The sequence below is a fragment of the Ruditapes philippinarum genome, unplaced genomic scaffold (genome assembly GCF_026571515.1).
Source record: "Ruditapes philippinarum isolate M1 unplaced genomic scaffold, ASM2657151v2 ctg8549_1_1_1_1, whole genome shotgun sequence".
NCBI lineage: Eukaryota > Metazoa > Mollusca > Bivalvia > Venerida > Veneridae > Ruditapes > Ruditapes philippinarum.
This window is the reverse complement of record NW_026863238.1, coordinates 1-14,643: the sequence shown is the minus strand read 5'-3', so window position 1 is coordinate 14,643 and position 14,643 is coordinate 1. Positions and strand designations below refer to the sequence as shown.

Here is a 14,643-nt window from a genome sequence, read left to right as displayed (position 1 = left end):
AACTCAAGATAAAAAATATTTATTGAAACTGTCATGAGAAAGTCTTATATTTGTTCATAAGTCCTAGGACTTAGGACTAGGTCAAGTAATATGGTTACTGGTCATGAAAATCCTTTGACACTCCTCCATGCACCTTACCTCAATAGGGAAAGTTTTGGATCAGTAACCTAGGGGTCGCTGGTTCAATCCTTGTCCGAGGCATTATTTCTGCATGTCTATCGTGAGGTTAGTAGTCGTTCAATTTTCTACAATAAAATTTCTATAAATGGGCCTCGTCATGACAAAACCAACGTAATGCATTTGCGACCAGCAGTCTGATCAGGATCCATGCTGTTCGCTATACAAACCCTATCACAAGTAGAGAAACTGATAGCGAACAGCATGGATCCTGACCAGACTGCGTGGATGCGCAGACTGGTCTGGATCCATGCTGGTCGCAAACCCATTATGTTGGTTTTGTCATGACGCGGCTTAAATATCGTTCGGAATGTATCGATAACATTCAATGTTTGATCTGGGGCAGTTCATTTTTTCATTTTTAATTGTTGGTTAATCGCAAGTATAAAAGCGAATCTCTAGAAATATATTACTAATTCAACTCAACTTGACAGCGAAACAAATAGGCATAGCATCACTTTTAAATCGGCGTTAAAATCCAGAAAACAAAAAAAAACACACATATTTATCAATGTATTACAGATCCTCAATTGAAATAGATGCAATACACTGACTAGATCTTATCTAACGTGTCCATTTTTACAAACAAAAAATATGGTATTGGTGATAAGCTATCAAAATTAATTAAGTTTTTCTTTTGTCAAGAGGTATCAAATAAATGCAATAATGTTGGTCGGCAATTAAAAAGGTATTATTTGATATCGTCCAAAAAAATATTTTCAAATTTCTTAAGGAAATATCAACGGCATTTTCGTAATTTTTTAAAATATCTGCCATTCCTTCTAGATTAGATAAAACTTGATCGAATATAGACTTGATCTGTTTTAAATCAATCAGTAATATAGCCGCATTAAAGATCAAAATTATCGTTTTTATACAGGAGTATTTGAGTATTATAATATAAGAAACATGAAATGTAGCAATCTGTTTAAAGTGTATGAATTACATTCATCCCATAGAAGCAAGGAGTTTATGAATACTGATGTTTTATACTACACATGATAATAATACAGCTTCTGTTACATTTTAAATATTCAAAATTAAATAACAAATAAAAAAGAATGCCGGTGATCAATGTACAATACATATTTGTATTTTATAGTATTATATGGTTGATATGGAATCGGAACTCAATCAATTAGAGATTGATATCAGTTTATCTATTATATCGAATAGATACCGGTATCATGGATAAAATGTTACAGTCTAATAATAGCCTAATTAAGTGTAGTCACGACAATTTAATACAGTGCTTTGTACAAATATGACACAGAATCCCAACCCCTTTGGATGCGCCCATAATAGATATTGTTTTTGGAATAAACAATAAATAACGTTTTCATAGCGTGCCATGTCAATCTTCGTTTAACAACAGAACATATTTAGTTTTAATGTAATTTATAGCAAGAGGGTCTTATTTCAAAAATAATTAAATAAAAAATAACAAATAAACCAATGGCAACACGCAAATCTTAAATTTACATTTGAATTGTTCTCCAACTAAGTCAGTTATCCTCAATAGCTGAGACCGATCGGACGTATTGCTCAAATATGGTAAGATTTAGTTTATTTTCTTGTTATATATTTATAAAAAAAAATTCAATTTTGATAGATTATTTCATAAATTGAAAAAAAAATACGGGAGTAAGAATAACATATCGTTGGCTAATGGGAGTAGGTGCAGTTTGTTCCCGCCACTAGTCTTTTAAGAAGAACGAAGATTAATTAAAGCGACCTTATACTCATCTAGAAGGTATATAGAGAGTGTAGAGGTAGAAGTAAAAAAACAGTTAACATTTTGCCATATTTCCTTTCAAGTTTTATTAATTTCCTTCGCATGAATGTTAAATAAATCGCGTGGCTAAAGAACATTTCTCAGAATATCCATCGTAAATTACATGTAACGTTCAATTTATAAAAAGTGTGGAGCAGTCTTTTTTATTTTAGGCAGAGTTATATTTCATTTTACATTTTCTAATATCAGCTGTTTGTCAATAGTCAATCTTTTGAAAAAAATAACCAATTCAGCTTAATTTGACAGCGAAAAAAATGAGCATATAGTCACTTAAAAACTTCTATGAACTTTTGTAAAGATGATTATTTGACACATCAATGGGAATGACCAATGTCTATTCAAAATACACGTAAAATACTTTTACGATATGATATATGTTCATGGAAATAGATACATAATAGATGAGAGTTTTCAAAGAACAAAGGGCAACTCGCCGTTGTTTATGTCGAGTCAACGCAACTGAAAATAATGAAATCATGAAAGTGTCGATATGAAAAATATGAAGTCATTAGAAGAAGAAAAATATGCATTTATTACACGGAAACGTTTGATGAGTCCTGACTCTAATGCAATAATACAAGTACCTTGAAATAAAAAATATATGTTTTATAAAATGTTTCACAATTTTCAATTGATTTGTTTATATCTAAGTCAGAAATAAAATATTTATCAAATTTATCACATAATGAATAACAATAGGGTAGGACCAACGTTCTTACAAAATGTGTAATCAACCCTCCCCTAACACAAACATGCGTTGGGATTTTCTGTTTTAACTGAACAAACGTTTTTTTTTAAGATATATTTTTTGACTAGGTAATATACTTATATTACAGGATGCGAAGTTGAGCTTACTGATAGTAGGTGCAGCTATGTTCGCTTTAACACATCATTGCTCAGGTAAGTCATCTCTTTTTAAAGCGTTGTATTAAATAGTGTAACGTATGTGTTCAAATTTATTTTGTATAGAAGGCAAATAACAAAATAATATAAAGTAAATTAAAGACATAAAAGCAAGATACAAGTGAATAACATAGATAAATGATAATCTGCTTTGTACCTTGTCTTCTGGTATCATAAGGTGTGTTCCAAATATAATGTCATTCGTGAAATACCATTTTTACCGAGTCGTAAAAGCGGCCGGGTATGTGATAAATCTTTAATATTATAGCATTACTTACGGCGTATGCGAATGATGGAGAATGTACCGCTGACGAGGCTAACTCAGTATGTGATACAGGAGCTGATGGTGACGGTTAATGTGTATTTGTAACTGCATACAAAGATAATGGGAGCGGTGGCTGCACTGCAAAAGGACTTTTAGAAAGGCATTATTTCATAAACTGTATAAATCTTTATATACTTTTAGCTGCACTTATCGGGGCGTGTACGGATGATGGAGACTGTATCGTTGTTGGCGGAGACGATAACGCGGTATGTGATACAGGAGGTGGCGGTGACTGTGTATGTGCATCTGCATATAAGGATGATGGAGGCACCTGTGTCGCAAAAGGTAATAACCTTATTCAAATTTATAGGAAAACATTATTGAAGAAAACATATCGAACAAAAATATTAAGAATAAAATTATTACATTCATTTATGAGGTCAAATTCGACATACGAATAAACTAAACATAAATTAATATAGTAATAAATCACGTGAAAATTTGCTCAACTAAGGCAATAAGCTAAGGCAATAACTGTTTTCGCATTTCGCATGATATTGCAACAAGATGATAGAGGCGTCGTAATATCTAGCTGCGGTTACAAATTATTAATTATGAAATAAATAAGTTGTATATTGTCCCCTAATTTTTTATTTGTACATTTAAAAGTAAAATATGTTCTACTTGCGATTATTATCAGAAACAAATATCAAACAGCAGTCAATGATACGCTACATCTACAAATAATGGAAAAAAATGTTCATCGCAACAAAAAAGTTTGAAGTGACATCAATAGGCAGATTCATATGTAGTCAATGCTACGAGTAAAAGAAGTGACCGACAATCTATTTGTAATCTTTTTGCTAAATAAAGTTACGACAAATGGCAAATTGAAAAGAAGGGGAAGTAACTATTGATAGATCTGTCTATACATATTCGGATATCCACGATAATCTTTCCGGCAAATGATTATTCAAATTACGGAAAAACACGACTAGAACATAGCGCCCCCTCTTATCAAAATGTGACCTAATTTTGAAATGACATTATGCTTAGTTATATTTTGCCTAGTGCCTGATGACGTTTTCCATACTGGTTGATCACTTCGTGAATGTATTACAAATTAACCAAGATAATCACTAGCACAGCATGATGAAATAAACATTTACGCTTGATTGCACTGTCATTCACTCAAATGAAAATTTGAAAAATGCATCAAGGACTAAACACCAAACAAGTTGCAACTTCCAGCAAGCATGGTATCATTGTCAACAAGCGTGATGAAAGTGAAAGCATGCATAACGACTGTATCAATAAGCACAATAGCAGTGTTAATGAGTAAATTGTAACAGTAAGATTGTCAAAGGGTTTGTGCGTTAAGTAAACTTAGCAGAGTAAAATGTATAGGCTCCTATTGTGTTTATATGTATATATATCTTAAAATTTTAAATGATTGCCTACAAGTTTCTTTTAATCAGACAGAGCAAAGACTCGTATCTTTAAAATTCACTAACGGTATTTTTGAAAGTCTTTTGTATGTATATTCATACAAAATAATTAAAACTAACGTTCAGAAAAAGTACAATTATGTTAAGTTAAAATGTCATTGAAATGTATTTGGGAATACTTTTTTCTTAGCTAGCTAAATAAATGTACACAAAGTATCATATTACACTTTCTCGTACAATCTAGGTTTTGTACTTACTCAGCAAACTTTTTTGTACCACATTTTATGCGAAACAAAGTTGATTATTGTATTATATTAATAACGTTTTAAACTTATTTAGTTTTGGGTGATAATTGCGCTGATAACACAGAGTGTGCAGGAGTGACAAACGCTAACTGTGACTCAACTTGTAAATGTGAGGGACAATACAAAGAAGATACTGGCAGCTGCATTTCAAAGGGTTTGTGCGTTTTTAACTTGTAATGCATCATATGATAGAGTAATCGGTTTAGGCTCCTAAAGTGTTTATATACATATAGCCATAGCATCGTATCTGATGTTCAAAGATCACAGGTTTGACCCCAGGGCAATTGGCCATTGATCTCGACAATAAGTTTAATGACACCGCTGATTCAGAAAACATGTAGAAATAGTAGGATACTTGCGGTGACATCGTTATTACTTGTTATTTTACAGGAAAGTCGGTTTGGTTGCCTGTTACTTGTTAGTTATCCAGGAAAGTCGATTGGGTTGCCTTGCTGCCGAAATATGTTTTTATTTATTTGTCTATTAAAGTCTCGTTTATGTACAAGTCCAGCATGTATAAAAAACACATATTTCAAAGCAAAAGTATTCAAGAATTTTAAAGTGGTGAATGATACAAGTTAAATAGGTAAAACATATCAGCTAATATAGATATTGTTAAAGCGTCAGTAAATTAAAGTTCAATGTGTATAAAAGGTATAGGTGAACCAGTTCAACTATTCGAAACGATATGTTGTAATGTCAAACTTTATAGCAAAGTCATTTTGGAAAATAAAGAAATCGCTTCGAGGCCTTTAATGGAATGAAGTTGAACTTTTTTGTTTTTGTTATATATTAACCATTCGAGGTAAAGAGCTAATATAATAAGTTTAAAAGTTTTGCAATGATTCCTAATGTAACATTGCGAAAACTCGGAAAAGTGCTTCTAATATTTGAAATAACGAACGCGATATTGTAACAAGTACGCAAAGGTTAAGCATGCCTTTTTGCATGTCATACCAGACGGTACTTAAAAATATTTTTTATGACATTGGGTGGATACTTTATAACCGGCAAACAACTGCTCAAATACAAAAGTGTTATGCTTCTAAAAATTTTATGCATGTTTAAAAGAAACAATTATATTATATATTAATATAGAAAAGGAGTTTTAGTTAAAAACTGTTGATGCAAAATAAGTTTTCTGTCTAGCGTTTGTTAAGTAACTGCACAGTGTAAAGCAAATGCACTTTGTTGTTCTCTTTCACAAGTTTTGACTGACCCATGCACGGCTAACTCGGATTGTGCAAATGTGACAAACGCTAATTGTAATACAAATTGTGTATGTGAGGGACAATACAAAGAATCCGGAAGAAATTGCGTTGAGAAAGTTTTGTGTATTGAATCATTTTTTCTCTTTAAAACATAAATTCAGGATAAGTAAACGATATAGACTACACGTTGACATTTGCGTAAACGTTGCGTCGATATTAGTTATAATACAAATAAGTTTTCTGCTGGGTGGGGCAGAATTTACTGAGGTTTGTTTTCGATCTCCAAAAAAGTCTGTACTACCAGTTTAGAGCCATATCAGCCTGCATACATTTGCATACATTTGCGTTTCCAACTCTGATTGTGCTGGAGCAGAATTTACGGAGGTTTGTTTTCGATCTCCAAAAAATTCTTTACTACCAGTATAGGGCCAGAGCAGCCTGCATTCATTTGCAGTCTGATTAGCATCTACGAGGTTAGCGGACTAATTTTAAAGTTTCATTATGATTCTCCAAATTTTGATAATTCCAAAATCATTCAAGAAATTAAGCAAGGTTAAAATACAGTGCGCTCAAACATTTTAAATAATGTGGCGTTAATATACGGGCGCCCATAATACCGTTTAACGAAATTTTAACGATCTTTTTTCTGTCACACAAAATATCAAAACCAGGGATAGCGTCATTTTTATCCAAAGGGATCAGGGAAAAATTCACATGTACCGAAAGATTTTAGTGGTTGACCACCTTTGTTTGTGTTATTTAGAGGGCGTATACATTTTAAAGGAGGTTTATAGAAACAAACTCAATGAAAAAATTACAACTGTATGTAAGTTATAATATATAATATTGTGTGAAAGCATCAATAACAATTTACACAGAAATACATAACAGTCATACTCAGCTAGATAGAGAATTTTCTACATTTACCGCGGTAGGTTTTACAACGTTCATCTCGTGATTTTTAATTGAATTAACATATTCTGTAATAAATACAAAAGAATTGATATTTTGTATTTAAATATAAAGAAGTTTAGAACACGTCCATTTGCATAATATGAACATTGTTGAACATATTTAGTTTTCAATTATACATTAGTTTTGAATGATACGTTAGTTTTAAATAATACGTTAGTTTTGAATGATACGGTACTGACTCTGATTGTGCAAAGTGACAAACGCTAATTGTAACACCAATTGTGTATGTGACAAAGAAACTAAAACAAAGTTAAATTGTAAGATTTAGAAACCTTTTAACCAAACGTGCAAGAAAGGCGAACGCTATGAATATACATGTATATATCAAATTTTGGTTCATCATGTTGGTCTATAATTTTCTTTTGTTCACTCAGCGCGATAACTCTTGTTATTTAATTTCACTGATCATATTTTGAAATGTCTTTCAATGTGGTTACATGCCAAATTACTTGTTATGATACGAATGTAACTAACAGTCAGAAAAAAGATGCAATTTCTGTTAAGTTTAAGATTTCATTGGAATATAATTTGATTTTCTGAAATGGCTGAATTAAATGTGCATAAATTATCATATAATACTTACTCGTACAATTTGGGTTTTTGGGCTTACTAATACAACCTTTTTTCGTACCAAATTTTATTCAATCCAAAGTTTAACAATGCATGGAATAAATATTACCTTGAACTTATTTAGCTTTGGGTGATACTTGCGCTGGTGACTCGGATTGTACAGGAGTGACAGGCGCTACTTGTAACACAAATTGTGTATGTGAGGGGCAATACAAGCAAGATGGAACTGATTGTGTTTCTAAAGGTTTGTGTATTTAGTTAACTCGTTACACATCATATAACAGAGTAAAATGATAAGGTTCCTATTGTGTTTATACGTATATATGTATTTAAATTTGTTGACCATGTTAGCCTACAAATTTCTTTTGTTCACGCAGAGCGAGGACTCCTGTCATTTTATTTTACTTACAGCATTTTTAACAGTTTTTCAGTTAAGGTCCATGCAAAGTTGTTATTTGTTATAATATGAATGTGACTAACTTTCAGAAAAAGTGAAATTATGTTACGTTAAAATTTCATTGAAATACATTTGGAAAGACTTCTTTTTTAAATGGCTGACTAAAATGCGCATTAATTATCATATTGCACTAGCTCGTACAATATAAGTTTTTGTACTTACTCATCAAACATTTTCGTATCAAATTTTTAAAATTGATGCGAAACAAAGTTGATGATTGCATAATTAAAAGTACGTTTAAATTATTTAGTTTTGGGTGATACTTGCGCCGCTGACTTATATATTAGAAATGAAATGCGTTTTTTTTTCTTTTTTTTCCGTTTAACACCGTAAAACTTTGTTCTTCACTGCAGTGAAACATATTTTCCGTATATTCACTTGTGTATTTCCGAACTTCTTTCTAGAGTCAGCCAATATCAGAAATTTAAGGGTAACTCTTTCAAAATGTAATGTCAAAAAGACAAAAAGATTATAATAATACTATCGTATTGTCGACATCGCATTGTCACCATCGTACTATCGCATTGTCGCATTATCATACTTGCGTCATCGCATTGTCCCACTGTCGCCAACGCACTATCGCATTGTCGTCATCGCACTGTCGTATTGTCATCATCGCACTATCGCACTGTCGCATTGACGCCCTCTGGATTATAAAGTATAACCACGATGGTCCTAACGGTATTCTGTAGGAATCACCGCTTTTTCTCCGCGCTCACTAATTTTCACATGGGTAAGTAAAAGATGTATTAGTCACTCGAGCATCTATATGCATTAGAAATAATTGACAACGAATCTGACAGAAAGTCATTATGTAAAAGCTATTAAATACCCCATATTTTCAGATGATGAAAACAAGCATTATATAAAAGCTTTCTTTTCTTTGATACTAAAATAGTATACAATATGTTTTGCGGAAATGCAGTGACCCTTCAACAAACTCTTAAGTCATAATCATATTTCTTTACATATTTGGAATACAATGTATATACGTTTTCGTATCTGTTATTCAGGGGTTACATGTTTGACCATCGGACAATTGGCGATCGATCAATCCGCTGATTCAGAAAAACATGTACTTGCGGTGAACCTCGTAATTACTTGTTAGTTATCCAGGAAAGTCAATTGGGTTGCCTGTTACTTTTTAGTAATCCAGGAAAGTCGGTTTGGTGGCCTGTTACTTGTTAGATATCCAGGAAAGTCGATTGGGTTGCCTGTTACTTGTAGTTATCAAAAGAAGTCGGTTGGGTTGCATGTTAATTATTAGTTATTGAGGATAGTCGGTTGGATTGCCTGTTACTTGTTAGTTATCCAGGAAAGTCGGTTGGGTTACCTATTTCTTGTTCATTATCCAGGAAAGTCGATTGAGTTGCCTAACCGCCGAAATAATTTTATTTACTTGTTTATTAAAGTCTCGTTTATGTACCAGTATAAACAATGCATATTTAAAAACAAAAGACAAAATGTTTTATTCGAGCATTTTAAAGCGGAAAATGATTCAAGTTAAATAAGTTGAACATATCAGCTAATATAGATGTTGTTAAAGTGTCAGTAAATTAAAGTCCAAGGTGTATAAAAGGAACAGGTGAACCAGTTCAACTATTCGAAAAGATATGTTATAATGTCAAACTTTATAGCAAAGTCATTTTGGAAAATAAAGAAATCGCTTCGAAGCCTTTATTGGAATGAAGTTGAACAATTTTTGTTTAATTTTTTGTTGTTGTATTTTAAGCATTCGTGGTAAAGAAGTAATAGAATTAGTTTGAAAGTTTTGCAATGATTCCTAAGATAGGTTTGGTAAAACTCGTAAACGTACTTCTTATATTTGAAATAACGAACGGGATATTGTAATAGGTACGCTAAGGTTAAACATACTTTTACTGTATAACAGACGGTAGTAGTGTTAGAAACAATTTTTAAAGGTATGGATACTTAAATTGCTATTGAGTTTGTACAAACTACTGCTTAAAAGTGGTAGGCTTCTGATAAATTGTATGGAACTTTTATAATAATCAATTATCTTATACACGAATATAGAAAAGGTGTTTTACTTTAAAATTGTAGTTGCAAAATAAGATTTCTGTCTGCCTTTCTAGTAATTTCACAAGCAATTTGTTGTTCTCTTTCACAAGTTTTGACTGACGCATGCACGGCTGATGCGGATTGTGCAGGAGTGACAAACGCTAATTGTAATACAAACTGTGTATGTGAGGGGCAATACAAAGAATCTGGAGGAAGTTGCGTCGACAAAGGTTTGTGTATGAGTCATTTTTACTTTAAAACATAAATTTGGGATAAGTAAACGATTTAGATTTTTCATATTGTTTTCAAGTAACAAAAAAACTCTTGGGCCCATATCTATAATTTTAACCTGGTATTTGCAAAATCGTGGTATCAATGTTTGTAACAATACATATACGTTTTCTGCGAGTTGGGTTGCTTGACCGCCTAAATATCTTTGTAAATTTGAATGTTAAAGTCTCGTTCATGTACAAGTTAACAATAAACAACACATTTCTCAAAGCAAAATTCAAAAATTGTTTTATCTGAGCATTTTAAAGTTGTAAGCAATAAAGTAACATAAGAACAAAATATCAGCTAATATAGATATTCTAAAAGCGACATTTAATTAAAGTTCAAGATGTATTAAAGGAAAGGTAAACCATTTCAACTATTAGAATTAAAATGGTAAATGTCAAACTTTGAAACAAATCATTTTGGAAAATAAAGAAATCGCTTTGAGGCCTTTAATTGAATGAAGTTGAACTATTTTTGTTTAACTTTTTGTTGTTGTATATTGAGCATTCGCGATAAAGAAGTAATACAATTAGTTTCAAAGTTTTGCAAGGATTCCTGATGTAGGATTGGTAAAACTTGAAAAAGTTCCTCTTATAATTGAAGTAACGAATGGGATATTGTAACAGGTACGCCAATATTAAACATGCTTTTTGCGTGTATAGCAGACGATACTAGTGTTAGAAATATTTTCTTATGGTATTGTGTAGATACTTAAATTTTGCAATTGAATTTGTAAAAACTACTGCTTAAAAGTGGTAGGCTTCTGATAAATTGTATGACAATTTTCAAAAAATATATTATCTTATACACGAATATAGAAAATGTGTTTTACTTTAGAAACTGTTGTTGCAAAATAAGTTTTCTGTCTGGCTTTCGTTTAGTAATTTCACAATGAAAAGCAGAAAGCAAAAGCACTTTGTTGTTTTCTTTTAAAAGTTTTGACCGACGCATGCACGGCTGATGCGGATTGTGCAGCTGTGACAAACGCTAATTGTAATACAAACTGTGTATGTGAGGGGCAATACAAAGAATCCGGAGGAAGTTGCGTTGACAAAGGTTTGTGTATGAGTCATTTTTACTTTAAAACATTAATTTAAGATAAGTATCTTCATATTGTTTTCAAGTAACAAAAAAACTCTTGGGCCCATTATCTTTAATTTTAACCTGGTATTTACAAAATCGTTGCATCAATGTTTGTTACAATACATAAACGTTTTTTGCGAGTTGGGTTGTCTAACCGCCTAAATATCTTTGTAAATTTGTATATTAAAGTCTCGTCCATGTACAAGTTAAGACTAAACAACACATTTCTCAAAGCAAAATTCAAAAGGTCTTTTATCTGAACATATTTTAGTTGTAAGTGATAAAGTAACATAAGTACAAAATATCAGCTAATATAGATATTCTAAAAGCGTCATTAAATTAAAGTTCGAGATGTATTAAAGGAAAGGCAAACCATTTCAACTATTCGAAATGAAATGGTAATTGTCAAACCTGAAAGCAAATCATTTTGGAAACTAAAGAAATCGCTTCGAGGTCTTTAATGGAATAAGTTAAACATTTTTGTTAACTTTTTTGTTGATGTATATTGAGCATTCGCGGTAAAGAGGTAATACAATTAGTTTGAAAGTTTTGCAATGATTTGGGTTGCTTAACTGCCTAGATATTTTTGTAAATGTGTATATAAAAGTCTCATCCATGTACAAGTTAAGACTAAACAACACACTTCTCAAAGCAAAATTCAAAAGGTCTTTTAATTGAACATTTTAAAGTTGTAAATGATAAAGTAACATAAGTACAAAATATCAGCTGATATAGATATTCTCAAAGCGTAATTAAATTAAAGTCATTTTGGAAAATAAAGAAATCGCTTCGAATGAAGTTGATTTTTTTAGTTCAACTTTTTTGTTTTTGTTATATATTAACCATTCGAAGTAAAGAGCTAATATAAATAGTTTTGCAATTATTCCTAATGTTACATTGCGAAAACTCAGAAAAGTGCTTCTTATATTTGAAATAATGGACACGATATTGTAACAAGTACGCATAGGTTAAGCATGCCTTTTTGTATGTCATACCAGACGGTACTTGAAAATATTTTTAATGACATTGGGTGGATACTTTATAACCGGCAAACTACTGCTCAAATACAAAAGTGTTATGCTTCTAAAAATTGTTTGCATGTTTAAAAGAAACAATTATATTATACATTAATATAGAAAAGGAGTTTTAGTTAAAAACTGTTGATGCAAAATTAGTTTTCTGTCAAGCGTTTGTTTAGTTAACTACACAGTGTAAAGCAAATGCACTTTGTTGTTCTCTTTTACAAGTTTTGACTGACGCATGCACGGCTGACTCGGATTGTGCAGCTGTGACAAACGCTAATTGTAATACAAATTCATATAACAACGTTTAGAAAACTTTTAACCAATAGAGCTGGATAGGTGAGCGCTCTGAATATATAGATAAGATAAGTTAAGATATAGTTTATTATCGTGACATGTGCATAAATGACATAGATACATAATATACAGATGAAAGAAAAGGCGCCCGACCCCTTGGGCCTATATGTCACCGGGAAATCAATGTCATTATTTACATAATTCAACAAAGTTACTTCTTTTATACATAGGATGATCTGAAGTACATGTACAAAATACTGGTAATATAATTTCTTATGTTATCAAATATGAACAACTAATTAGTTACTATGTAAAGGTACTTTGAGCGACATATTACAATTATTGTGCTTATTATTATACATATATAATTTAGGCGACATATTACAAATATTGTAATTATTATAATACATATATGTACATTATTCAAGTACATAGCATTATATACATTTAAATTTCATATATAATACAACACTTGTTACTGAGAAGGTTGGGATTTGGAAAACAATTTACTTTTGAAAGTTTATAACACTTAGAATGTGTTACGGAACTGGTGATAGAGTGATCACACTATTTAATATTCGAATAACAACAATATTACATTACTGAACTTGCGTTTAATACATCGTTAATATATCAAAATATGGTTCATCATGTTGGTCTATAATTTTCTTTTGTTCACTCAGCGCGATAACTCTTGTTATTTAATTTCACTGGCCATATTTGAAATGTCTTACTATGTGGTTACATACCAAATTAGTTGTTATGATACGAATGTAACTATCAGTCAGAAAAAAGATGCAATTTCTGTTAAGTTTAAGATTTCATTGGAATATAATTTGATTTTCTGAAATGGCTGAATTAAATGTGCATAAATTATCATATAATACTTACTCGTACAATTTGGGTTTTTGGGCTTACTAATACAACCTTTTTTCGTACCAAATTTTATTCAATCCAAAGTTTAACAATGCATGGAATAAATATTACCTTGAACTTATTTAGCTTTGGGTGATAATTGCGCTGGTGACTCGGATTGTACAGGGGTGACAGGCGCTACTTGTAACACAAATTGTGTATGTGAGGGGCAATACAAGCAAGATGGAACTGATTGTGTTTCTAAAGGTTTGTGTTATTTAGTTAACTCGTTACACATCATATAACAGAGTAAAATGATAAGGTCCTATTGTGTTTATAAACGTATATATGTATTTAAATTTGTTGACCATGTTAGCCTACAAATTTCTTTTGTTCACGCACAGCGAGGACTCCTGTCATTTTATTTTACTTTCAGCATTTTTAACAGTTTTTCAGTTAAGGTCCATGCAAAGTTGTTATTAGTTATAATATGAATGTGACTAACTTTCAGAAAAAGTGAAATTATGTTACGTTAAAATTTCATTGAAGACTTCTTTTTTAAATCGCTGACTAAAATGCGCATTTATTATCATATTGCACTAACTCGTACAATATAGGTTTTTGTAATTACTCATCAAACATTTACATATCAAATTTTAAAATTGATGCCATACAAAGTTGATGATTGCATAATATAAAATACGTTCAACTTATTTAGTGCTGGGTGATACTTGCGATGCTAACTCAGATTGTGCAGGAGTGACAAACGCTAATTGTAACACAAATTGTGTATGTGAGGGACAATACAAAGCGGATGGAGCTACTTGTGTTTCTAAAGGTTTGTGTATTTAGTTAACTCGTTACACATCATATAACAGAGTAAGATGACAAGGTTCCTATTGTGTTTATACGTACAGTGTATATTATGTATTTAAATTTATTGACCATGTTAGCCTACAAATTTCTTTTGTTCACGCAGAGC

At 31.5% G+C, this 14,643-nt stretch overlaps 1 protein-coding gene and 2 long non-coding RNA genes across 3 annotated transcripts in view; all 3 read left to right on the top strand.

Annotated features, from left to right (window-relative positions):
* The window catches only part of LOC132721561 (stabilin-2-like), a gene marked incomplete at its 3' end in the record, with an annotated part of 32,127 nt that extends 17,622 nt beyond the window's left edge, over positions 1-14,505 (top strand). Inside the window, exons 4-7 of the mRNA XM_060705885.1 lie at positions 10,239-10,358; positions 11,341-11,460; positions 13,809-13,928; positions 14,380-14,505. Coding sequence (XP_060561868.1) covers positions 10,239-10,358; positions 11,341-11,460; positions 13,809-13,928; positions 14,380-14,505 — 486 coding nt within the window. The remainder of the gene's footprint in view (positions 1-10,238; positions 10,359-11,340; positions 11,461-13,808; positions 13,929-14,379) is intronic.
* LOC132721562 (uncharacterized) lies at positions 1,510-3,225 on the top strand. The gene is made up of 3 exons (XR_009624477.1): positions 1,510-1,731; positions 2,809-2,872; positions 3,144-3,225. It is a non-coding gene; the product is annotated as an uncharacterized LOC132721562 (long non-coding RNA).
* Positions 4,864-8,383, top strand: LOC132721563 (uncharacterized). Its single transcript, XR_009624478.1, has 3 exons — positions 4,864-5,047; positions 7,774-7,893; positions 8,357-8,383. It is a non-coding gene; the product is annotated as an uncharacterized LOC132721563 (long non-coding RNA).
* Positions 14,506-14,643: the final 138 nt, after the last annotated feature.